At 45.7% G+C, this 26446-nt stretch overlaps 1 protein-coding gene across 2 annotated transcripts in view; it reads right to left on the bottom strand.

Moving 5' to 3' along the window:
- CENPV (centromere protein V) overlaps positions 1 to 26446 on the bottom strand; it is a 48754-nt gene that overhangs the window by 8684 nt on the left and 13624 nt on the right. For both annotated transcript variants that reach the window (XR_015308371.1, XM_086955039.1), the window contains exon 4: positions 15561 to 15675. Coding sequence is in view for 1 of the 2 variants with exons in the window: in XM_086955039.1 (XP_086811165.1) it covers positions 15561 to 15675 (115 nt within the window). In the remaining variant the exon portion in view is untranslated. The remainder of the gene's footprint in view (positions 1 to 15560; positions 15676 to 26446) is intronic.

Raw genomic sequence — 26446 nt, 5'->3', positions numbered from 1 at the left:
GAATTGGTTGAGATCATATCCATGATTTGTTGGGAGAAGGTGAGGTTGTCCCTGGGCGGGTGGTATATGCTGTGCAGAGTGCATATCGGTTTGCCCTCACTAATAATGTCAAGGCAGATGTATTCACAGGATGTTGGGGATGGCAGGGATGTGGAATTGACCTTCTGTACAGAGAGGTTGTTCTTGTATATGCATGCGATTCCGCCACCTATTTGGCCTGTTCTGTCGAGCCTGATGATGTGGAAGTTGGGAGGAACCAGAATGTCCATTATGGGTGTCGAGGATTCAGTTAGCCACGTTTCAGTCAAGATGATTAGGTCAAGGTCCTGCGATAAGAGGAGTTCAGCAATGGCTGCTGAGTGTTTCGTCGCCGATCTGCAATTGAGAAGCGCGCATTTGAGACGGGGTGTGTAGAGGGTGTTAGAATGTTCTAGCGAGAGAGGGACTTTTCTAAGGTTATTGGGGATGGAGGCTCTGCTGTTTAATGTGGGTGGTCTAAGGGGATTTGGGTGTATCGTGGGAATGTTGCGGTGTGGGGTGCTTGTGTGAGTTTGGGGGGCTGGATCATAGGAGCGGAGAAGGGTGAGTGTGTCGAGGTCAGAAGAAGAGTTGTGGGTGCGGCGAGGGCGGTTGTTGCGATTAAGAGCTGGGATTGATGTCAGCTTGGGGCATAGCTGAGTGCGAGAGTTAGTCTGAGAGGTGGGGGACACATTTGGCGGGGAGGTGTGGCTGTGTGAGGCGTTGCAGGGGCGATGCTGGGGACTACGGGAATTGCTGCGCCTATGAGCAGGGTTTGAAGCCTGGTGTGGGGCGTGGTGAGGGTGGGGGACCGCCGGCGGGGTAGGAGGCAGGTTGGGAAGGGGGGTGGAGGTGGCTGGGTGGTGTATAGGGCGTGTGGAGAGTCGTTCTTTGATGACCTGAATGTCTTCTTTGATCTGAGTGAGGGTGGCCATGATGAGTTCCATCGTAGGGTAGGTGGTGGGGGTGGCAGTCAGGGGTGATTGGCTGGCCAGGGAATTTGTGTGCAGGCGGGGGGGAGGGCTGGTGTTCGGGCAGGTCTGCGTTGTGTTGGAGCGTGGGATGGGGTTAGGGAGGTGAGAGGTTCTGGACTGATGGGGAGTGGATGGGGTAGGGAGGAAATTGATGTTATGGGTGGGGGCATTGGCGGTAGGCGTGGGGGACAACGTGTAGGCTGGGAGACTGGTAGCTGTGTTGGAAGGAGGATAGTAGGGGCTGAGAGTAGGAGGGGGAGTGGGAGTGGAGATGGTCCTGTTAAGGGGAGGGGGCGTTAAATTAGGAGAGGGAGTACGTTCTGCGCAGTTGATTGGTGGGTAGTGAGGACTGAGAATGGGGGGGGATAACAGGGTGGAAATGTCAGAATGCGTGTTGTTCTGGTGCTGGACTAAGTTGGGAGTGTTAAGTGTGGGGATTGTGCTGTCAGCGCCGAGCGGGGTGTTAATGCCCGCTGTAGGTGTGATAGGTGTGTTGAGGGTATGTGTGGAGGTCCGCACGTTGGTGGAGGGGGCGGGGGAACGGGCGGCGTATGAGGGGGAGCGATCTATGTCTGTGATGGGGTGCTGAGTTGGGATAGTGAGGTTGTGGGTAGGGGATGGGAGTTCAGGGGTGGTAGGTGTGTCCCTGATTGAAAAGTATGCGGCTGAGAGGTCATGGTTGGTGGGATTGGGGGAGATATGCGTGTTTGTCCGTGACTTGGAGAGGTGTTCTTTGTCGTCACATAACGTAGAACAGTAACTAAAGCTGAGGTATTTTTCAGCCAGTGACAGTAAATTGTTGAAAATACATGACTTCAGATTTTAAGGCGTTGTAACTGTTTCACAAACACCTACTGAGCAGATGCACCAACGGCCTGAATACACTGCTCTAATGGACTGCATCCTTGCCGCCAACAATATGTAAATCATCTCATCAGGAACAGCAGTACTAGAGAGCTAATCTCTCAAGAACCAAACATGATGGTGGTACTTTCAGATGCAGAAACTGTTGCTCCTGTTGGGAGAAAAGATCCTCCCTCATCGGCAGACACTACAGCTTCAACAGGTCCAGTCTACATTCATTGCATGTCACAACCGATCCGGTGCAATCATGATCACAACCCCAGTCCTCTCAAATCTTCTGTGCTGCTCTGAGTCAGTGGCACTGATGGGAACGCACGGCGGGGCCTGACGTCCCATGGAACAGTCAGAGCTTCCCTAGAGGATTCAACAACTTAGCTGGCACTAGGGTGATGGAAAAAAGAGCAACTAATTTGGATTTTGGGGCTTGGATCGAACAGATGGGAGAACATTAACTGTGAAACTAGCTGGTCTAAAACTAGTGCACTTTCCTTTGCCGTGAACAAGATTTACCCCATCTTACCTCTTACCTTCAACATCTACTGAGATGTTGCTATTATCACGGGCAAATTTTACTAGCTTTGACACATGACGCTGTAGTGATTTGTGATAAGCGTAATAATGTACTGTACACTTCTTTATAAAAGTAATTTGCTTTACTTTTAGATTTCCTGAGATCGCCCCTCAATTAAGGATTCACCTTGGATTTCGGTTCATTAGAAGGCCCTGTAAACTAAATCCATATTCAGAATTTGGAACTCGAATGAGAACTAGCTGAAGAGTCTGATATTGAAGCATGCACTCTGATCAGCCTTTGATAAATTGTTCAGCAGAGAAGAAAGGCGAGTTTTGAGTATATCAGCCCGAAGGAACAAGGGATAGGTGGAAGCCTGTTTAGCCTCCAAACGGCGATTACTACTACAAAAATACTTTCATGTCACCACTTTCAACATCTGATCGTCCCAAGTTCCTGAGGCTGGTAAATGCAACACAAATAAATAATTATTTTAAAAAATTCCAAACTGGAGGAAACAACTGGATGATTTAGTCTAAATATCTACCTTCAAGGTTTTACAGGAAGGACACATTCCCATTTAGAATTAGCTACCAATAATAGCACAATAGAAAGTATACAACTCAACCTCGATTCCAGATGAAGAAAAACTAAAAATAAAGACAACAGACCAGTTATAAGAATCCTTGAGAGAACTGAACTCCTCTTCAAAGGCTCGGTGGCAAATGCAAACAAAGCTCCTTGCTTTTGTACTGGCCAATATAAGATTTTCTACCTTGACAATGACTAGTTTGAGACAGGGCACTGTGGACTGAGTAAATTCTTCAAGAACGAGGCAGCCAAGCTCAGAATTAGATGGATGGGATAGAGGACCAGGCAACTGTCTTGAGTCAGTGAAGCCAGTGAATTACGTCTTTTTTCAGGACTCGGTTCTGTGCTGGAGGATGGGGACAGTTATGAACCAGGAGACAATGTTACACTGGCGAAGCACAATAGTACGTCATGGTCAAACTGGGACTCTAAGTCCATACCGTATTCCATTATCAACCTGTGAGCAACCACGCCACCTAGTGGCGTGCACAGTTTCTATAGCAGTTGTGATACAGAGGTTTGGATACGACCCTCAAATGTATGCTCCACGGATGCATCGGCTATATTCCCGTGCACGTGCAAGCCCTCAAGGGTTCTGCCTGATAGAATTTGTCTGACTGCTGGCTGAGAGTCAGCAGAGTGTTGCGGGTAATGAGAGAGAGAGAGAACTGTTAGAGTTGGTCAAGAACACAACCTACCATTTTCAATATATCTTCGAAAGGACATTGGGAGTCAGAGAAGTCCCAATAAAAGATACGTTATGTTACAGTCAGCTACTTTAGATCAGTGTCATGAAAAAAAGTATTTTCCTGAATATGGAGAGGGACATGTTTTTTAGCTGAAAGGGAAGATGATCCCACAACTGCTGGGTGAGAACACTGGAAACTTTACCGACTACTTTAAATTGTTTCAAACTATGTTGCATCAAAAGGGACGCAGAGGAGAAATGAAATGGGCGGTTCGGTATATATGTCCTGATTTTACATTTTAGGTACTCGGGGTAGCACCATGAATACATTGATGTATGGCACACAGTATTTTGTGATCTAGTTAAACAAAGTATCAAAATGACCTGGAAGTCACCGGAGGTGCCCCAGCACCAAAGGTGGCCAAAGGATCTCATTAAATGGGGTACAGCAGAGACAGATGTGTGGGAAAAACTACGCGCCCAGTGCCTTAGAGGAACTCCTGCAGACACATGGGACGACTATCTGAATGCACTAAAATCTGAAACTGATGACAAACCACCCTGAATGAGGGCATGTAAATGCTTGAATCACCATAATAGGCCGCATATGGGGCACGCCATGTGCCACTTGCATTGCGTGCCCATGAGTATGGGTAGTGCCATGCATAGAAGACAACCATGTGTAGTACAACTCACTCACTGGAGAGATAGAACGCCTGACTGGCACATACATGGGGAGAAACCAGTAGCTAGCAGGACAGGGATTAGCATGGTTCTGCGCACCAGCTCACTAGGACGAAGGCAATGTTTGGGACGGTGACTAATAACCAGCATAATAGTTATGTTTCCTGACAAGGGAGAGTTGTAATAGTTCACCGTTTTCGTTTTGTTCCCCATATTGGCCTCATGGCCAATTTGTATCTCCTGACGGAAGAAGATCACACTGATTTGGACTGTTCACAGAAGGGCACACTCCAACCCACTGGGAGACATCACACATCTTGAACTGCTGACGGCACATGAGCGAAATAGATACTCCCTCGTGTGCATAAATGCAATATCTTTTATATATGCTTGAACGCTCTTCTATACTGTGTAAGTCCAAAACAACCCTGTATGAAAATGAAAAAAGAGATACTGGGGAAAAAAACTGGCATGAAAAAATAAACGGGCAGATCTATGAGAAGAAACGGGGTTTACGTCGAGGGCACCAGATCTCGACTTATCAATACCCAAAATAGGCTTTACGAGGTCGGAAAGAAGGCATGGAAAAAGAGAGGATGGTCACAGGTGGATTAAGTGTGTAAAAAAAAAGATGGAACAATGAAAGACAAGGCAGAGGATTTGGCTACCACTTCCGCGTGCTACTTAATAAAGACACACATAACCAAACCTACATGCAGGCAGGAACTGAGGCATATGTGTGGACTTACCTATTGAAACATTAGGGGATGAGGACTGGGTTAGGCTGAAGGTGGAATCACAATAGAAAAATTGCTGAGGCCATATCCCAATATAAATCCAGGAAAGCCCCAGGACCAAATGGGCTATAAAAGAGCTGCTCAGAATTTTATCAGGCAAAATAGAACACATCCTAGATTTGTACGAAGGAGCGGAATATGAAAGTATTCTCTCACTGGGTCTAAGGTTAGCCACAGTCATCCTCATCTATAAAAAGGGTCAGTCCTTGGAAGATTGTTCCTCATACAGGCCCATCTCACTTCTAAAGATAGTGGACATGATATTGGCCGATTGGCTTTATACTGTATTAGATAAATTAATGCATCCTGATCAATCAGCGTTTATGCCCATACAGCCACAAGACATAATTTATACTGATTGTACGACTGCTTGTCTAAAACACTGACTTTAAGGTAAGCCCCAGTGATTAGGTCACTGGATGTTGGAAAGGCATTCCACTCTGTTGAATGACCCTGTCTAATGTTAATACTGGAGAAGGCAGGATTTGGTCAGAAATATATACAATTCATAAAATTGATATAAATAAGCTCAATTGTCAGTGTGCATGTAAATGTTGCAACCTCTGAAGGCTTCCGATTACAGCGGTGCGGTGTAGGTCAACCACTGGGCTTCTTTTTGGAGCAGACTCAACCTTACGTGTGTCCTTTTCCTGCTGCAACTGATGAGGTATGAGCTTACATAGTTGCGGTTGGCTTCTTACCTGCGGGTACAGTTCCCGTAGAACCACTGTATGCTATGTAGTTGCACATATTACCACTAGTTGTAGATAGTTTTTCACATACAGTCCTGAGGAATCGCCACAGATCATTTGTGACTATGAGGCGAGAAAAATGTCGACCACCTAGGAGTAGAGCGCATTTCCGACACATTGTAGTCAGATTGTCGCCTCTCCTGTATTCTTTTTAACCAGGCTAGGATCCTCCCTGAGTAAAGTTATTTAGCGGAATCCCACCCCTCTTTTACTCTGCACATTCCACTATTACATCTACACATACTAGGCCCTTTACACCCACTGCACCTATGCGGCAAGGAACAAAAGATCTCCACTAAAGAGCCCCTTTATGGGTGCCCGTCGGGTATTGCAGCGCCGACCCGACGAGGAGCAGACCTATATGAGGAAGCATGACACCTAGCTGGCTGGGTGTGTGAGGGTCCTAGTTCCAAAAGGAGAAATTCCCCTCCATAGAGGACTTCCGACCAACCTTTCATCGCACATCCCCTTCCATTGCATTCCATGACCCACTGAGGAACTCCGTACTCTATTTTTTCACAATTCCCATTAAGTTGAGGCACGAGGCAGGGTAGTCCGTTGTCCCACTCACCCCCCCATTGTTGACCCTGGCCAATGACCCACTGGGCTCCTGGCTAAGGAGAGATGCCCAGATTAGAGGCCTGGGGTGGGACGCTGGATGAGAAAATACAGTGTTGGTCTACGCAGATGATATACACTTGTACCTGGCGGACCTTGCCCAGTCTGTCCCTCGAGCCCTTAAAATTATCAGAACATTTGGCAACCCTTTGGGCTGCAGTGTACATTGGCATACATCAATCATATATTCATTAACGGACTGGTCTTCACACAGTGAGACAGACTGTCTGTTGCACATAACCAGGGAGGGATTCCGATACTTGGGAATGTATGTGGCAAAATATAAAGATATATAATAAATTAAGAGTTATCCTAGATGGACTCCTCTCCAACGTAGCCCACTGGAGGAAACTAGGACTTGATAGCTGTGTCCAAGTTAAGGTATATCTGGTACTCAGAAGCAGTAAGTTCTTTAGGGAACTGGAAGAAAAGTATGAATTATCAAACTCCCAATTCTACAAGTACCACAAGATAAAACATGGACTACAAAAACACTCCCTAGATAATCTAAAAACAAATCCCTGCTGGAATATCAGATGACCTCAACCCCACTGCACAAACATGAAATTGCCCTAACATATTAAAAAAAACTCTGCTTAATAAAATGCGAAAACCACTCACAAAACTCAGAGGGAGATGATTTAGCGCCACTGGAAGATAGGGATTTAACCTGTATATAGTAGCCATCGGTGTAGAGTTCAGAATGGTACAACTGAAGTTTTTACACTGGGCATATTACACCAGAGTACTACCATTAAAATGTGGATCGATTTTGAAAACTGACCGCTTGAGGGTGTGTCGAGGAGTGTGTACATACTTGGTTGGAATGTCTCAAAATACAACAATCCTGGGAAGGGATTAGAAACCATATTCACGGTACGTTCAGAATTGCTTTTGAAATGCCTGCGAGTTTCTTAAATGCAAGAAAGTTAAATTGATATGGACATCTCAAAAGAAGGAAACTTGTTGAAAAAAAGAATTCAGGCTTCTAATTTGATGAAGATTTTCGATGGTAGATGCAGCTGTGGCTACACGTTTTTTGCCCAAATAAAACTCTTGAAATGTTTCTGCCCATGATCCTGTATAAAAAAGAAAGTAATTGTGGTAGGCACAACACGGTCCTGTCAAGACTTGGCTATGCCAACCACTGTTATTTTGGACTCCCTGCTAATACCGCAGCCATATTCCAATTCACGCAGAACCTGGAGGTGAGACTAGTCAGTGGGCTGCAGAGGTTTGAACAAGGAATTGAAGGCTGCGGCAACCCACACTGGCATCATAAAATGTAAGTCTGTACCTGGTTCATCAGGCCTCATCTATGCAGGCAAACATTTCACTGGACTTGCCTCACAACCAAATGGTCAACTGAATTTTACAGCAAGGGTCCCCGTTTTTAAATGCTCATGACTAGGAGGCAGAGCCTTTGCAGTGCTAGCGCCCAAACTATGGAACTGCCTGTCCATTTCTCTTTGCAGCCCTTCTAACCACAAACATCCTTTCTAGAGGCACTGAAAACAAATCTGTAGCTGTGCACTTCCTCTACACCTATTATCACATACTCAGTTCGGTGCACTATAACTTTCATTCGTTGATCTATCCATCCATTGCCACCTAACTTAAAGTTGCTTACCGTTTTGGCAGACATTTTAAGGGAAATAATCAATGTGCCATGCCGTGTCAGCACGATGGACGGAGCTGGGGTCACTTCTGTGATTTCTGAAAATAGACCCCCAAAGCAGGGTTTATCTTGAGGAAAATTACCAAATTAATGTTGGCTGTGCACTGGCAATTATGTTGTCTAGCACCACCACGGTTATAAAGGTGGCCCCAGACAGAAAGAATGACAGAAGAAATGCCTACAGAGAGACTGCCGTAGCTTGATCTACCACTTCGACAGCAGTTCTAGAATCATTGGTCCTGCTGAAAGCGAGTTTCAAATGGGAGCTCCAGTGGAATATCTGCTATTGCAAACACCTAATTCTGCCACGCTAACACTAAATGGTGTTCTGGCTCCCATCGTCAGGTGAAGGAGGGCGGAGGTGACATCCACCGTGTTTGGCAGATGTCCTGTTACTTTCAAATTTGTGCTTTCCAAATAATACCTGAACTCTCTTTAAGTCTCACCTATTCAAAACAAGCTCAGCTGCAGCTGACAAATTCTGTGACTTTAAGAGAACTAGAAAATCTTGTGTAGTGTGATGGTTCAAGTGTTCAGGGAAGAATCCATCTCTACTACCTCCTGGTAAGACTCACATCCTAGGGAAAAGTCTTATATCAGAGTTGCCATAGTTCATAGAGATTTGTGGCTTAGGGGGATATCAAATCTCTGTCGCCCCAACTGATAAAGACACTCTTGCAGTGGTTTTATGTGGAGGCCAGCATGAGGCATCAAGACATGCAAGATAAAATCAAGGCCAGAAGAAAAGCTACCTGGCTGTCGGAAGGCTCTGACAGGACTACTACCTTTCTGATTAAGCAATCCGTTTCATTTACATGGTCCAGAATTCCTCACAGGAACTCATTGCTGAGGAGTCAAAGACTTCTTCCAATTTAGGAAAAAACGTAGGTGATGAAGTAGCTCCTTGGCCATCCTAAGCCTCCATTACAATGCCTCCTCCCAAGAGGCCTTCAGCCACCGGTTGTAGAAAATGGATGGATGGGAAGGTCCTAACACCATAGATGGCCTCCACTACTTTCTTGATGAGTACGCTTGGTACCGGCTATAATTGAAAATCAGTACTTTGAATTGATAAAATAAGGATCCCACTACAAAACAAAGATTCCTTTTGTGACTAAACCATAGTGAAATGTGAAAATGAGAAGAGATCCAGGTCTAATAACCCCAAGAGATCCCCCCGGTTACTAAAGGGTTAATCATCTGTTAAGTCAGCATTTTCAACATGTCTTTCACAATGTACTTGCTGGGACTGCTTGTGTCTAGGATTAGCCTTTTCTTTTCGTTTTCGTCGACACAAAAGCACTTAAGTGCAATCCTTCCCTTAGTCTTGCATGGGAACTTCCTCTACTCCACAATGTGACAGCATGGACTGCACTTCTTGCTTCAACAAGATGCGATGTGGAGAAGCCACAGATGGATAGCGATCTCAGGATGAATTTGCACGGATTGGAGTCCACAGCCTGCAGCTACAGTTTCCAGGATAACATGACCTAATGAGCCGAGGTGTCTGAACTGAAATAAACTTTACTCACATTAAAAACTAAAATTTAAAGAGTTTGTCATGTTTTTTCCAGGATTCACAGTAATGCGGTTTTTATTCGATTCCCCATTTGCGAAAAATGATTAAAAACTTTGGACAAAGAAAAACATTTTGAGTAAAAGCAGAAAAAAAAGAAACAGGAACATTTGCTTTGGTTCTCAAGATCAAGCCAGACAATTGCAAATTATTCCCAAAGTTTTGAATATGAGGTGGATTCATTGCAGGGACAAATTAAGAGGCAAAATCAAGTAATCAAGCAAATGTTTGGCTTGGCAATAAGAGCCAGAGCATGAGCTCAGCCTTCAAAATATGTGACACTTAAAATCAGTCAACAAACATCATGAGAAAAAGTTGGCACAGCCTTCTAAATTGTAAAAATGGGATTCAATTAACGTTTTGACGTAATGTATTAAGTGGTGTTAGTGTGATTTCAAACAAAACCACTATATATATATATATCACACACATCTAGCTCCCACAAAACGTAATGGCAGAAGGCACGGACTCTAAGGTGTTAAAATTCAGCATAAATTTATTGATCAAGATTGCGCTCAATCCCAGAGGCAAAAGATACGCGTTTCGGCTTTCAGGAAGCCTTTGTCAGTGAATATATAAATAAATATATACACAGGGTTGCCACTGTGTATTTATAGTTAGATTAGACTTTCCATAGAAGCAGCGTTTTTAGGTCAAGCCTAGCGGCATGCTGTATTGGTATATGCACTGGAAGTCCTGCCTACTCCCCGCCCCTATTTGTCATTGGCTTGTGTCACTGTCCTTCGTAAATGCTGCCTTCTGATTCGTAAATAGGCTTGTTAGTCCCTACTTAGTACCGCCTTATCTTAATTTGCAATCTACTACGAGGACTGGCCCTTTTACTTCTGTTGTTACATGGTATGTCTCCTTGATGTCTGGAAAAACTATTTTATTTCCTGCCTGTCTCCTCCTGCAGCGGTACAAAAGGGGGTGGTAATGGACGGAGCATCTGAATCAATCAAACACTCACACCCAGTCAAAAGATCTGGGTTTAATCCATCACCGTTCTTTAGCCCACTCTGCCACCCCAGTTCAGACATGGCTATATGTAAATCAGTCTGACCCTGTGCCTCATGGGAACAGTCCAGCCCGAACTGCCAAGCCATGCCTTCCCTTCCCTGGGCCGGAAACAAGCTTCCGAGGACCGGTTTCTGGCATTCCAGCCGTCTTCAGCCCGGCTTGCTTGAATCCAGTGGCAAAGTGAGCAAGGGACTTACGCCTGAGCATACCCTGCAACACTTATGGCGGCCAGATGACATCTCAAATGACATCACTGATCACAACATGGAAGGGACACAAGTTCTAGCTAGATAAGTAAACTATAACTGGAGAATTTCATTTTTATAAGTTTAAAATATTATGTTATATCTGATATTTTCACCTAACTATAATGTCACTCTTAAATTTACACACAGGGGCTTTTAACCAGCCCTCTTCATTCACTGGTCTGTTGTGGCATTCATATATTCCTCCCACCCACTACAGCACACTGCATGGGACTGTGGGTCAGCCTACTTCAGCCATTGCATAACTTCACTGTGGATGATGCCATTCTATTCTTTCACAAGGGACACATCTGCATACAAAGTAGTTCCCTTAAGTGCACTGAACTACCATGAATGTGTGTCAGTTTTGAGAAAAATAAAAAAAATGTATGCATTTAGCCAATGATGTTTCATATTGATGGCGGGTATGTATAAACAACAAAAGAGTGTCACTATTTCATATAAAGAAGAAAGGGAGCATGGGAAATCTTACTAGATTTTTACAATATTGATGGGGGCCCAAAGATCCCCAAACAATAACATTTTACCCCTCCAAAACGGGAAAATAAAACAAGCATTGGCAAAGCAAAAGGTTACTCACCAACCCCAGACCTATTGGCTTTCCAGTGCTCGTTTACATGTGAAATGTAGCCTTGGCACAGAAGGTGGTGCAATACTGGCTTTGGCACAACAAATCTGGGTGCATTTTTAGATCCATTTAGCAATGTCCACTTCTGGAATTCCTCCCCGAGTTGTCCAAAAGGAAAAAGAGCTTGTTGGCCTTTCTAAAGGATTACGTACAGTAAATGTAAGCAACGACTCTCTTCACAGCTAACGTATGTAGAACGCATTCTGCAACTGAATGTGTTCTATGGAGGTGGAAGAGGGAAAATCAACAGTTTGATTCAAGTGGAAGGGGATATGACAAATGGCAGAAAACAATGGTGTGTTCTCAGGACAACCCAATCGTTGTACACTTATATCAATGGCTTTTCCACAATTAAAACTTTCAGTTCATTCACCCTGCGAAGGGGAATGGATACAATGGAAAAAGCCACTTTTCAGGAAAACCAATGCAGTAGACAAAAGTGCTACGGTGAAACAGAGGCTCATTAGTCATGTAATAACAATGTTACAGTCCCATGGAGGGACTGGTCATGATCTTGGCGGAGTAACTGTAAAAGCCTTCCATAAAGGCCTTAAAAACAGGTATTTTGAAGTTGGTCTAGCCTTTCCAGTTTCACAGGTAACACAGTTATACTCTTATGGAAAAAGCAGGCAATACCTGCTTTTTGTAGTCGGTGCAAGTAAGAAATAATATCTTGCACTGTGGCCTGTATGATCTGTTTATGAAGAGTGTTGCAGTAATGGACACATTGTTTCCATTTACTTGAATTGCCCACATAGTACACGTAGTTAGGTTTGCTGGCTTCTTTAACCTCTTCGCTGCTGATGACGAGCTCAGCTCGTCATCAGCCACGGTGGTCGTTTGCTGATGACGAGCTGAGCTCGCCATGTAACAAGGCTTTTTCAAATTTGCCGCACACAGCGGGAAAAGCCGTTGCAGCGATGCAGTTAAGAATGTACTTACATTCTCGGTAATGCTACAAGTAGCCAAATTCTAGGACTTCAGGCGCCTAATTGCAAGATTCTGTGCCCTGAGGTTGGAGTAGACCAGCTGCCCTTGGTGCTGCATAAGAACTGGGAGCAATGGTTCCCTCTTGTGAGGATGGATTGACATTTTCAGAAGCAGAGTACCTCTGTTATCGCACCAAGTGGGACCTATGAAGATTAGCCTCACTAATGTTTGTTACATCTTTCTCACCAAGTGGTACTGTTGGAAAAGTGTGAGTAAATATCTAGTTGATCCAAATACAATTGTCTCACCAGGAACTCCTGAAGACGGTGTGTGTACATGCTTGTGAATGGGATGTGGAAGTAGGTTTTATCCTTGAGATTGAGGGTCACCCTGTAGTTCCAGACGTAGAGCAGTGACACCTTGAAGTTGTCATCTTGAGGTGCTCTGACGTGATATTCTGAATGAGCAGTCAGTTTGAGTATTGACTGCAACATCCTATCATTCTTGGGAATTAGAAAGTACAAGGAGTAGATAGCTGGGTTTCTATAGCTCATTTTTGAAGTAATGCCTGTGCTTCCTTTAGCAAAAGAGCAAATGATGGATGGAATGCTGAATAATGTAAAACACTCACTCCCAGTACAGAGATATGGGCTTAAATCCATCTTTTTTTGCTCACCAAGCCATTCCAGTTTGGACCCAGCTACATGCAAATTAGTCTTGGCCCTGCTCCCCACGGGAACAATCCAGGCAAAACTGCCAAGCTAGGTCATCCCCAGACTGGAAACAAACATCCCAGGGCTATTGCTGGGGTATCACCACTCACCAGCCAGGATAGCTTGACTTTGGTGTCATGGTGAGCATGCGACCCACGTCTGGGCATACTCATCCCACTTAGAGTGACAAATGCAAAAAGAACAAATGATGGACGGAATGCTAAACAATGTCAAACACTCACCCCAGTACAGAGATCTGGGACTAAATCCATTGTTTGGGCCAATCATAGCAGCAGTCGTAGGTGATGTGGGCTGATGCTGTCCTGTCATAATATGTGGTGTGCAGTAAAATTCCATGCAGTAGCTTTAGTTAACGATCAACAGCACTCACTGGTCTGAGCTTACATCCTTATATTTGGGAAGGTTCAACTGGAGTCATCCTCCCAACATGTTGAGTGGTCAGAAAATTTTCAGAAGATAATTATTTGGAAGCAGATGTGCCCTTGGTTTCGGTGCCCTTAGCCTTACTGCGGCTGTTGTCCCAGAAGCCTCCTCTGGTAGATGGCCTGGGATGGGGCTTTTGTGTTTTTTGCAGCCCATTTGGTGACAGCACCATGACATTGATAGTTGGAGAGCTTGCATAATCTTTGCAGTCTTTTCTTTCCTCCATAGCTAGATGATGTGTGCCAGGTGAGGCACAGAGTGGGATGCTGGTGTTAGTCTCTTGTTTAGCAGTATCAATGGTGTTGCGGGCATACCTGATATTTGGCTTATGAATTATCTTGCCCTCCCTGACCATTTTTTCCAAAGGAAGGTGCCTCACAAGTTCCTCAATCATGTCTCTCATATCTGGAGAGCAGGCCAACACGTTTGCCATTCCCTACTGCATTACAGCCCCCACAGCTGTTAATTTTTCTGAAAATTGCAAAAAACACAGTTGATGGACAGAATGTAAAACAATGTCATACATTCACCCCAGTACAAGGATCTGGGCCTAAATCCATCGTTTTTTTGCACTCCACACCACCCTGGGTTAGACACTGGCTATATGCAAATCAGCTCTGACCCTGTGCCTTATGGGAACAGTCCAGTCCGAACTACCAAGCCATGTTATGTTATGTTATGTTACTATTTTGTCAAGCGCAACAGCTGCCCCAGCAAAGGGGCGTCCCGGCGCTAATGATCCATAAGATAATATACAGGGGACGGCGAGACTGAACAGAGAGCCTTAACAAGAAGGGAACAGAAAAGTCTTCACAGCCTTCCGGAAGGCAAGCATGTTGTCAATGCCCCGGATGGTCACCTGGAGGGGGTTCCAGAGCCTAGCTCCCAGGCAGACTTTCCAGATCGGAATCAAGCATCCAAGGACCGGTTTCTGGCTATCAGCCTTCATCAGCCTGGATAGCTTGACTCCAGTGGTGTGGAGAGCCTGGGACTCACGTCTGAGTATACCCAGCACACTCTGGGTGAAAATTGCAAAAAACACAGTTGATGGACAGAATGTAGAACAATGTCATACATTCACCCCAGTACAAGGATTTAGGCCCAGATCCTTGTACTGGGTTGAATGTATGACATTGTTCTACATTCTGTCCATCAACTGTGTTTTTTGTTAATTTTTCTGAGGCATTAATTTTCTTCTCTCCTTATCACCTTTTAGCCTGCCTGCCGTTTTAGGTACCAAACTGTTCTATAATAAGATTTCTTGTTTTGTGTTTCTCACTGTAAATAGAGGTTTAGTAGTTACATCACACAAAGTGATTTGACTGGCTTGCGCTGGCCTCACGTGTTACACATGATATGGGCCCTTTGATGAATGTAGAAAGTATGGCACTTGGATAGCTTGTGTTGGTAATTTGGTGTGCAGCTTGTGCTCAGTGACTGGCTTTTCTATTAATGCATTCTTCTGTAATATACCTGCCATTTTTCCTTTCACTGTGTTAATTTCTAATACGATATCTTTTTAAAGTATAATACACTCTTGTAGGTTTTATTATACTCCACACAGATGGAGGATGTCAGTGTACTTCTACCTACTTGTTGAATGGTTCCTTCAAACACTACACAAATATCCACCCTGCTAACAATGCTTAGATATTAATTAAAGCGCTTTCATTCACCACTGCACTCTTGCAAATCTGAAATTAAGAACACTGTACGGATTGTGCTACGTTTACAAATAAATTTCATCTCGGGTAGTGTTGTTTCATTATAACTTACAACATCGGTCTTATTCCTTGATCTGTACATACCATATCCATCTGGATTGGAGCGAGGTGTGTAGAAACTCTGGACTCCACAAGTCTTACAAAATGTGTGTCGGGCTCGATGAGTGTTGAATGTGTATGTTGTTAAGTTGTCAGCACCCTGTGAAAATCAAAAATATGAGTCAATGCCAAAATTTGCAGTATTATACACCAAATATCCTATGCAATGGAATTCTCTACAAAACGTACAAATGACAGTAAAAAAAATCATTGTGGATTTGCCTGGATGGGATACATAATTCTAGCTGTATACAATGTCTTATGTAGGATCAAATGACAAGACTGTTGTGAGAAACTATATGACTATAAAGATCTGGAGGCAGGATGTTTTCCTTGAACACCGCTAGGCTATGGAATGCTCTGCCCATCACACTCCGCTCCAACCCTGACCTACTTGCATTCCGGAAAAACTTAAAAACACTGTTATTTGCCCAATCCTATATACCTTAAGCTCCCTCAGTCACTTTCCCTCTACCCAGCGCTTGGACGCCTGCGGGCAGCAATCGCGCTCAATAAAAACTGCTACAATACAATACAATACAATGGCAAGAAATGTGTCGAGACTAAGCTAACAAAGAAGGTTAACAGTATCCCTCTGAAGGAAAAACTCAGTGTTACAAAAAAGAACCTCACTCATTGCTATGAAACAAACCTATTTCCAAAACATGTGATGTAGCGGGTGGTGGGTGGGGGGGGGGTTAGAGGCGTAAGTTCACTTAGTTCTAAGATGGATATGAAATTAACTACAATTCAAAGTCCTCAGAAATAAAGAAGATTTCGCATCATGGGGCTATATTACCATTCCGGATAGAATTGTGGCGACTACACCTTCAGAGTACCCCGAAGAGAATGGGGAAAGGAGAGATGGGCGGTGAACAAACTGCTATGTCAGCAGGTGAACCAGGTTACCAGGAGGATGCCAGAAAGATCTAATGGCATAGTAATTCAACTGGAACAGGAAGTTGAAAATAATTGACCAGTTTCGTTAAACCAGTTTTTCATAATGGGCATAAAATGTTATGACCTTCAGAATATTTCTTTATTTGGCTCTCAGAACACTTGTCAACAGGGCACGGTATCTCTCTTCCACTATAAACAAACAATGTCAATGTAAAGGATGTTTTTTTACTTGTTCCATAAAATTACAGAAGTGAAAATAAACATGACTCAAGAAAACACGTTATTTAAAGCAACTGTAATAACAAACATATTCATGCATGTATCACTATAGTGCAACGGTCAAATTACGTTGTTACCAAAATACAGGGATACTGGCATAAGAAAACACTCTTTACTGCCTCAGAGATTTCAGGTTACAGCGACTTTGCAAAAGGAAACAACGAATAGTCAGGAGGAGTTTTTAATGTGATTTTACCGTAAAGGGTGATACATGTGAACCGCCTCAAGCTCTATTGCGACAGGTCTGATGTAACCATGCTCACTGACGAGGATCAGGCGACAGAGAGTAAACTGCTCCCTGACCTCCTCTCCTACAGCCCCCAAGATGGGTCAGTAGATGGAGTTGTCTACTCAGACACCATCTAACAAACAGCAGCCTGACTGCCGACTCGTTCTTCAACAGTATGCACAGATCTTTTCCTTTATCCCTAGTCAGACATCCAGGTGTACCCATGATGTAGACACTGGTGACAGCTTGCCTGCCAAAAATAAAAATGTATCGCCAGTCTGACCTAGTCAAGGAAAGCATCAAAGCTGAAGTCAGCAAGATGCTGGAGTTGATGGGCCTATGTAGATATGCGAGTGGGTCTGTGAGCACCTGCAATGGTCTGTGAGTGGGGCTGTCAATGCGTGTGTAGGTCTGTGAGTCGGTGGGTACCTGTGTGGATCTGTGAGAGTGTCTGAGAGGGACTGGGTGTGTGAATACCTGCGTATGTCTGTTAGTGGATTGGTGTCACTACAACGCATGCTTTTACATCGCATGCCTTTACAACGCGGTTTTTACCACGCAGTCCATTACAACGCATAATGCTTTTAGGCGCTGGATAGTGAATTATTTAATTTACTATTCCAACTCCAGTCCCCGTGGATAGCAGGGAAGGTGTTGGATAGTAAATTAAATATATTCCCTATCCTAGAGCGCCCCCAAGCGCAATGCGTTGTAATGGTATGCGTTGTAATGGTTGCGATGTAATGGTAGTGCGTTGTAAAAAATGTGTTGTAAGTGATGTTCCCCCTGTTAGTCGGTGCATGACTGCCTGTGCGGGTCTGTAAATGGATGTGAGAATACCTGTGTGGATGTCTGAGTGGTTTTTTATTTAAGTGCGTCTAGATTCACAAATCATTGTGGATTGACACAGAGAGGCGCACTGAGCCTAGCAAGGAATCTGCGGATTCCCGAAGTGGTAAAAAAACAACTGATATAACTCAATTTCATACTCAACATAGGTCCCTCCGACACTCCTATAACACACCCATGGATCAGGGTACCTCTACACTGGCCACTTTAATAATATTGCAGAAAAATGTTAACACCCTAGGACCGTTTACTGATTCTTAAAATGGCGGCCACAACCTCCCAGTCAGGTTATGGTCAGCCAATCACGGCTCTGCAGGGTGGCGTGTTATTTTACGGATCCACAGCGGAGGATCCGTGTCCCTAGATATACAATTTTGTTTTTCCTTTAATAACTCTGTAACTTCTGAACGGATTTACACCACATTACAAAAAGGGCTCTTTCTGGACCAAGAGCTACCTCTCTGCCAAATTTGGTGTAATTCCATCCAGTAGTTTGGGCCGCAGTCATGGTAGTAATCTCTATGGGAAATGCACATTCCCCTCCCTCTTCCCCCCACGCTTGACGGACCACTTTGAAAGTTCCCATGCAGAACTAGACAAAATGGTCCACTTTTTCTGGGAAAATTTCATAAATTTCATATAGTTTCTAACTATAACTCCTACTGGCCACTGCCAATAGGTAATATATGTATGCTTATACAGATATGCAGTGCGTAATTTACCATTGTCATTGTTGAGTGTGAATGAAGATGGGTCATGACTCAAGAGGCCAGTTACGTTCTTCTACGGTAATGTGACATAAGCCATTTAGTTATAAAGGGGGGTATCTAGGTTTATTAGTACACTTAATTCTAACAACGTGTGTTATTGAGTTACAATGATTTACTTTGCCCTAGAATAATTATATATCTGCTCCTTCGTAGAAAGGAGAAGGTGGCACTCCAGGTAGCGATCAGTCAATTTAAAAGATGCATTTAACAAATAAAAACAAAAAACGATATGTTTTGACTGTAGCGAGTCATAGTAGCACTGGCTTCTCCACAGGCATAGTTGTGACCCTTAGTTTATATGAAAAACCAATTCCTGTAAATAAATCTTCACTTTTTTAAAGAATGTGTACCATATTTAACAGCGACTGGTCCCACCCGTTTCTTGCTTTCTTTCAGGTGCACATTGATCATGGGGGTCAGAAGTTATAGGGGGGGGGATAAAACTTGATGGGTGGGTACAAATTTTCCAATTTCGTTTTTAGGTTTTGCCTGGCGAAAGCTGCGCTCTGCGCAGCTTTTTCGCGCAGGCGAAAACCTAATGAGAACTGTAGTGTGGTTTGGGATCGGCCCTCGTCATTTATTGGCTGGCTCCATAAATGGAGCCTAGCCATTGGACGAGGGGCCTGTCCGTCAATGCCGGACCAGATTCGGGGGCGTTCCCGAAATTCTTTGGCTTTTGCCGACGTCACGCGACGTCAGCCAAAAGCCAGGAACGCCCCCAAATCTGGTCCGGCATTGCCGGCACCAGTGACTATCCTGCTCCTGATTGGTGAAGCTGCGTGGACGTCACTGCTGGTCCGCGAGGGAGCCCACTCCTCTGGAAACTTTGCCGCCCGCCTGCCTGAGCTAGAGACGGGCCGCTGCGCTGCCCGCGGCGACCCGGAAGTGACCGGCCAGCCGGCCAATCCTAGCGCGGCCGGCCGGAAGTGCCCGCCCCCCACAGCCCGGGGGAAGAAGGAAGACGGCAAGAAGTATGGCGGCGCCCGCGGGGCTCCCGTGGCCTGGAGGGAGCCCCGGGAGATGCGGAGGACGTTGCCGGTCTCCCATGCCAAAGAGGGAGACCGGAGAAGTGCCAGCGAGATTACCGCCGTCGATGTTGCCGGTCTCCCATGCCGAAAAGGGAGACCGGAGAAGTGCCGCCGTCGCAAGGTGCAGGTGAGTCGATCTGCTTGCACAGGAGGAGCCCCGGGGAAAGAGAACCTCCCTCCGCGGCCCCGGAGAGTCCCGAGGAGCGGGAGCTCTCGTCCATCAGCCGCCGGACCCGGTGAGTGCCTGCAAGGGGAGAGGGGCGTCGGGACACATTGTCGGTGTCCGCCCCTCCCCCCGTAGTAGAAGTCACCATGTCCCCCTGCGCCTCTGTCCCGTGCATCCCCGTGCGCCTCCTCCTTCCCTCGTGTTGGGTCTCCTTCTCCGTGGGTCTCAGCCGTCTGGCAAGAAGCTGGGACTCGGGTAAAGATATCCGGGACCGAAGCCGCTGAGGGGGGAGACCTGTTTGTCACCCATGTTCTGCTAAAGGGATTAACTTTGCATACAGAAGTGTTCTGGAACATGCACTAATTCAAATCTTTCGGAGAATGCTAGATGGAGAATGCTAACTTTGTTCTTCTAACAGTTGCTGTATTGTCTGTTGCAGTTTTCATTTCCTTATGCTCATTATTTTTTTGTCTGTTGCACCATTAGGGCAAGTATATATTTCACTTCACGTGAAGGACTTCTGGAAGGCTCTCGTTAGTGCATCCCACCCGTCTTCCAGCAAGCTTTTTCTCCTGTATGTCTAAGGAAGCAATAGTGCACTGTGGCTCCAGGAAGTTACAATTAGTTAAATTCACCTAGGGACATATGCCTTAAACATTTTCTAGCTATAGACGAGCACATGCCTTCGTATACCAGTCGGCGAGTTACATTTTTTAGTTTACCCCACTAATACCCTCACCTCTCTCATTATGTCATCGTTCATCTATGACAAAGTAAGCAGTGGAATGTGTGTGTGTATGTATGGGGGATCTGTTGATGCACGCCGGTCAGAGATGCATCATTAAAGCAGGAGGGGGGCGCGGGGGCTCGCGCAAGCTGCAGGAGGCGTCAGTCATACACAGCAACAAGTGTCTTCCACCAGGCGGGCAGAGCAGCATGAGCCCATGCAACCTTCAGCACCACTGCCCCCCTCCTGCTTTAATGATGCATCTCTGACCGGCGTGCATCAACAGATCCCCCCCACCTGCTGCACTGGAGGCCAGGGAGGTGGGCTGACACTGCATCTTCGGCACGCGCTGCTCTTGTGTGCACCTATCTGTGCCCAAGAACATGTGCACTGCAACAGCAGGTGTTAGTTCGCATTGGAAGAGGGTCTCACATGCCATCCATGAGGCGCGTGTCTGTTTTAGGTTGTGTGCCTGTGCATCTGTGTGCAGCTGCATCTGTGCTTCTTTGATGGCTGCTGACTGTCCTGCATACTTTGTGGGGATCCGGCCGAGGGTCTTTATTGGCACTGATGCCGGCTGCAGACACTGTGCAGCGTGGTACGGAGACGTGTGCGCATAGGTGTGCAGTGGCGTCACGAGGGTGCTAGGCAGGACACTGACAGCCCGTGTGTTTATTATCCTCTGCATTAGCAGACGCTGTGTGTGATGTGCACTGTGGTTGGAGGCCTGGCACGGGTGCTGTGGTGGGCGGTAGACATGACACCTTTAATGTGCGCCTGTGTTCACCATTCTTGGCACTGAACTGAGGGCATAAGACACCGTGCAGTGTGCTGTAGAGTCAGGTGACACATCACTGTGCTGCTGGCCGGAGTGAGGCCTGCAGGAGGGAGAGGGCGGTCGCCAACCTGACATCTTTCATTTGTGATTGTGGGAGCGCTCATGTGTGGCATCCCATGGGCTCCTGTCCAGACAATGCATGATATGGAGTAGGGTCAGGCATTGCGCGTCGAGGACATTAGTGGGACGCCTGTGTGTGTGTGTGCTCAGGGGCGGCCTTAGGCATGTGCAAGCGGGGGGTTACACCCTCCCTAATATATGTATCTCCTAATAGAAAGGTAGGGGTGCTTTCAGTCGGGTAGGTTGAGAATGAGATGCCAGTTGGATTTCAGCAGGAATTTCTACATACCCACAGACAAAAACGCATAGGTACTCCAGTTTTGAAAGTCTTCAAAAATGTTTTTTTTTATTTTCAAAATATTGTGTTCTCTTTCCTAGTACTCCTACCAAATCGCATTCCTCTCCCTTACCCCTTGGACGCCTCTCACTTTTTGTCATATAATTTATTTAAAAGTTTTATAACGGCAAGAGTGTCAGAAAATTTGAATCCCCCACTCAATGGAACGGGGAGGGGGACATGCGTGCGGGCTTGGACTCTTCCCACAGGCAGGCAGCGGAAGGATGGAGGGATGGACACGTGAGCTGATGAATGGATGGATGAACGGCGCATGCTTTGATAGATGAGTGGCGGGAAGAATGGGCGGATGGGTGAGTGGGTGGGAGGATAAGCGGATGAATAAGTGGGTGGAAGGATGAACGGATGGATGAGTGGGTGGAAGGATGAGTGGGTGGAAGGATGAGTAGGTGGAAGGATGAACGGATGGATGAGTGGGTGAAAGGATGAGTGGGTGAAAGGATGAGTGGGTGGAAGGATGAGTGGGTGGAAGGATGAGTGGGTGGAAGGATGAGTGGGTGGATGGATCAGTGGGTGGATGGATGAGTAGGTGGAAGGATGAGCGGATGGATGAGTAGGTGGAAGAATGAGCGGATGGATGAGTAGGTGGAAGGATGAGCGGATGGATGCGTGGGTGGAAGGATGAGCGGATGGATGAGTAAGAGGATGGATGAGCGGGTGGAAGGATGAGCAGATTGATGAGTGGGCGGATGGATGAGTAGGTGGAAGGATGAGTGGATGGATGAGTAGGTGGAAGGATGAGTGGATGGATGAGTAGGTGGAAGGATGAGCAGGCGGATGAGTGAGAGGATGGATGAGCGGGTGGAAGGATGAGCAGATTGATGAGTGGGCGGATGGATGTGTGAGCGGATGGATGAATAGGTGGAAGGATGAGTGGATGGATGAGTAGGTGGGCAGCTGGAGGGAGGGACGAGGGAGTGGATGTATGATGAGGTCGGCGGGCGCCTGCTTTGATAGATGAGTGGGTACCAGAATGGACAAGTGGGCAGCTGGGTGGGTGAATGAAGAGATTGGCAAGTGCATGCGTAGATAGATGAGCGGGTGGATCAGTGGCTGGGTGTTCAGATGGGTTAGATGAGTGGTTGAATTTGCTATTGTAAATGACAATGCCATTTATTTATGTTAAAAAAAAACAAATAAAAATAATGTCAAGAGCAATGCCAATAGCTCTAACTTTAACAAAGGCAAAACCATTGCATTGTAAATGCTTGTTGTTCTCTGATAACAGTAAAAGTGGCTGAGCAGAATAACATAAAAAATTGCATTAATATGTAGCTTGGAAGAAAATGTATCTTTTTATGGTTTCGTTTAAATCGGTTTAGTGGGAGTTATTAAAGAAAGATTTACATTTACATTCTAACCTACAAACAAGTCTACAGATTAGATTTTCAAACTAAATATCAAATAAAATTGGTGAACATGGAATGATGTCTGCAAACCGGCATTCACAATTCACAAAAACACAGTAATTTCGAGATCATCTGTGTTGGTCACCATTACTGTGTAAATGAAATGGCTGTTTTTAAGACACCTGTGCACTGTGAGTTAAGAGTTCAGAAAACCAGATAAAATGGCCGCACCTTATCAGTACAAACAGCTACAATAAGTAATGGGCTGTCATGGACAACCATCTCACGCTCCCTCATGTTCTAAAGTAAACATTTTCCTTTTCCTGTGCAGGATTTTAAAATTCCGCGAGGTGTAATAAGTATGTTTAAAAGGTTCTTTGAATACAAAAGATACCATTGGAGTTTTTGCGCTTTATAAATTGCCATTAATTTAACATTAAAGGGTGCTATCTTTGAGACATTTAAACAAAAGACACTAAAAATGGCAAGTGAGGGTTATTGTCACCCATTGAGCCATAGCGTTTCCACAGTAAAACTGGAACAGCGTGGATTAATGATGTGATAGAGCGGAGGTGGTAATGATGACCATAAATGGCCATTTCCAATGGGTTTTAATTTCTATGCCCTTTGGCCACACTGTTTGTCTGGTCCTCGTGCCTCCAAGCACACTGTGCTCCACCGTTGGTAAAATGAAGTGTCCACTGGGACGATAGCATGGACTCTAGCCATGCCCAGAATCCAATCATCATGACCCAAACCTACTTCACATAGCTTTTAGCCGTGCACAGACGCCAGAGGATGCAGGAGATGGCCTCCGACCATACTCTGCTCTCATTGACCATACCCCACATCCCAATGTGTATATAATTTGGGAGTCTACAACATCCAGTAGGCATAGCATGCGACTTCTGACGTGTCCAGACCTTATTTCATTGAAACCACCGTGATTGGCCTATGGCCCTGCAGGTGCAAAGCGTGATAAAATGCCCTGCAGTGGTGCTCCAACCCACTGCACATGGCCTCTGACTATCCACAGTGCCCACTGGGCAGACTGTGAGCTGAGGTCATACTGGGTGGTGTTCCTGTAGCGTTAGGGAACAATGGCCAAGCAGCGACTCTGTTGCACTTGCCAGACATCTTGCTGGAAGGATGTTATGTTGATGGTGGACTGCAGCATGGACGTGGAGCTCAGCAAGCACGTCTTGCTAGGAGTGAGTACTGAATATTCACGTATAGTATTCTTATGGTGCCGTACGCTCATGACAAATCCCCAAAACATTAGGCCCTGCTGAGCAGTTTTACCCAGGCTGTACTTTGTATTTCAGTTCTGCTGAACAGCCAGTCTTTTTTTTATATCAGTCACAGGGCCACTTCACAGCAGGCAATATGCAATATGGCTGCCAGAGACTGTGCTGGAGGCCTGCTCTGTGGTACCTTGGTAGAAAAACAAAGTATCCAGGATGTTTGGGGCAAGAATCGGGAATAGATTGAAGGCAAAACCAATAGCCACACTGGAAGGAAGCTGCGAGTGGGCTTGAAATTGCTGGTCAAGCCACTCGTCATTCTGTGGATTGGATGAGCCCAACCTGTGTGCCATGTGGGACACTACTCTCTGGTGTTGGACAACAGTCCAAAAGGAACTGCGTTAAGAGGAGATGATCTCTGATACTGGACTGGGCCGCAGAAAGCTTTGTGGTAGCAACAGGGAAACCAGCACCACCTTCTGCTCCTCCGAGAGGGAGCGTGGGCTTGCATAAGCTTGATGTGGTGCACTCCTGGTGTTATGGTGCTCTCCCAATAAGACTGTAAGCTGGGTATCCCGAGCGGCTCGCATATTGTGGGCGAGTCTCTGTGCTTCAGCTTTTTCTTGTAGCCTCTTGTGTTTCAAACTATTGTGGGAGGCGGGAGGTACGCTTGGTGTAGCCGCAGATACCGGAGGAGGCCTGCTTTCTATGCCTTTTTGCTGAACTTAGATTTACTCCTTGGTGAGACGTGGCCTTCTCCTGTCCACCTGCCCCCTCAGGAGACCGAATCACAACTGTACGGGTGCAGGAGCTGTAGAGATGGGACTGTAACAGAAACTGCCCATAGGATGATGAATCTCGGTTCAAACCCCAGGGCAAGTTTCCGGAGTCAGCAACTTTGGCCCCTGATTCGATGGCAGGGAGGGATACTTGCCTGACTCTTTGGTGCATTGATGCCTTAGGACCTTCATTCTCACACAAATAGCTGATGTCCAATGCACAATGCAATCGTCTTAAGTAAGAGGTTGATGGGGTTAAATCACTAAAAGGCTCACAGTTCACAGGTGCATCCCTCTTCATCTGTAAACTGTGACAACAGGGTATGGCCTGAACAAGTTGTCTGGTACCAATTTGAGAGTGATCTGTCTGGCACGAGGTAGTTTCCCAATGGAGACGTCATCACAGAGGTGACCGAGACCTCATCTTACCTCCTGACCTTTCTGGCTAATGATAAAATCCAATTTTTCTTTAGAGATCGTCCACTACTTAGTCTGCTTGCAAACCAAGTAGGAAATGTAGAAGTTATACAGGACTATTGCTGCGGACGGTCGAGGGCGCATTGTGCAATGCGAATGGCTTAAAGACAAAGCGTTGGGGCATAAGTAATCCAAGATGAAGGATGATGATGGAGAGGGAAAAACTGCAAATAATGATAACTAAATAAATGAAACGGGAATAGGAAAGGCCTGGGCTTAAGAGTAATTGAGACTTCTTGGACTCCGTTAAGGTCTTTTTGCAGGCTTTGTATTCTCCTTTAATATGCTTCTCCATGAGCAGGGAGGCAGAGGAGGCAGCTGCCAGAGGCTTGGAACGATAAATTCCCTGTCCTTGGAAGACTGAAAAGTCTTCACTGGCAATAATGAGAGTTGGCCAATATTACCTGAATGACAATAAGGTGTCTCATTTACAGTTTGCGACCCAGGCATGGTATGAGCCACTAAATGAGATTGAGGAATTGAGAGGCAGGCGGACTAGGTATTGCCAATTTTGAGGGACGCACACTTAACAGCTTCCTCTAAGTAAGAGTGATTTGGAATGAACCGTGCCTGTTCAATACTGCTCGAGAGTCGCATCAAAGGTGGGACTGAAGACATTCAAACTATCAAAGGGCAGACAGACGACCATTTATTTTTCTGGCCTGTGGTTGTAGGTCTAAAGACTTTATTGAAATGGGATAGCACTGGTTGTTAATCCGCTTGGCAAAGTTATCAATGAGATTCTGGGATATCGGCCACCAGAGCTTCTGGCCAACACCGGCCATTCAACCTTCTTCTCAGCTCTCTCCTTGCCAAGGTGA

Source organism: Lissotriton vulgaris, chromosome 2_1 (genome assembly GCF_964263255.1).
Source record: "Lissotriton vulgaris chromosome 2_1, aLisVul1.2, whole genome shotgun sequence".
NCBI lineage: Eukaryota > Metazoa > Chordata > Amphibia > Caudata > Salamandridae > Lissotriton > Lissotriton vulgaris.
Note: the sequence above shows the minus strand (reverse complement) of the source record. Positions and strands in the feature narration are given on the sequence as shown.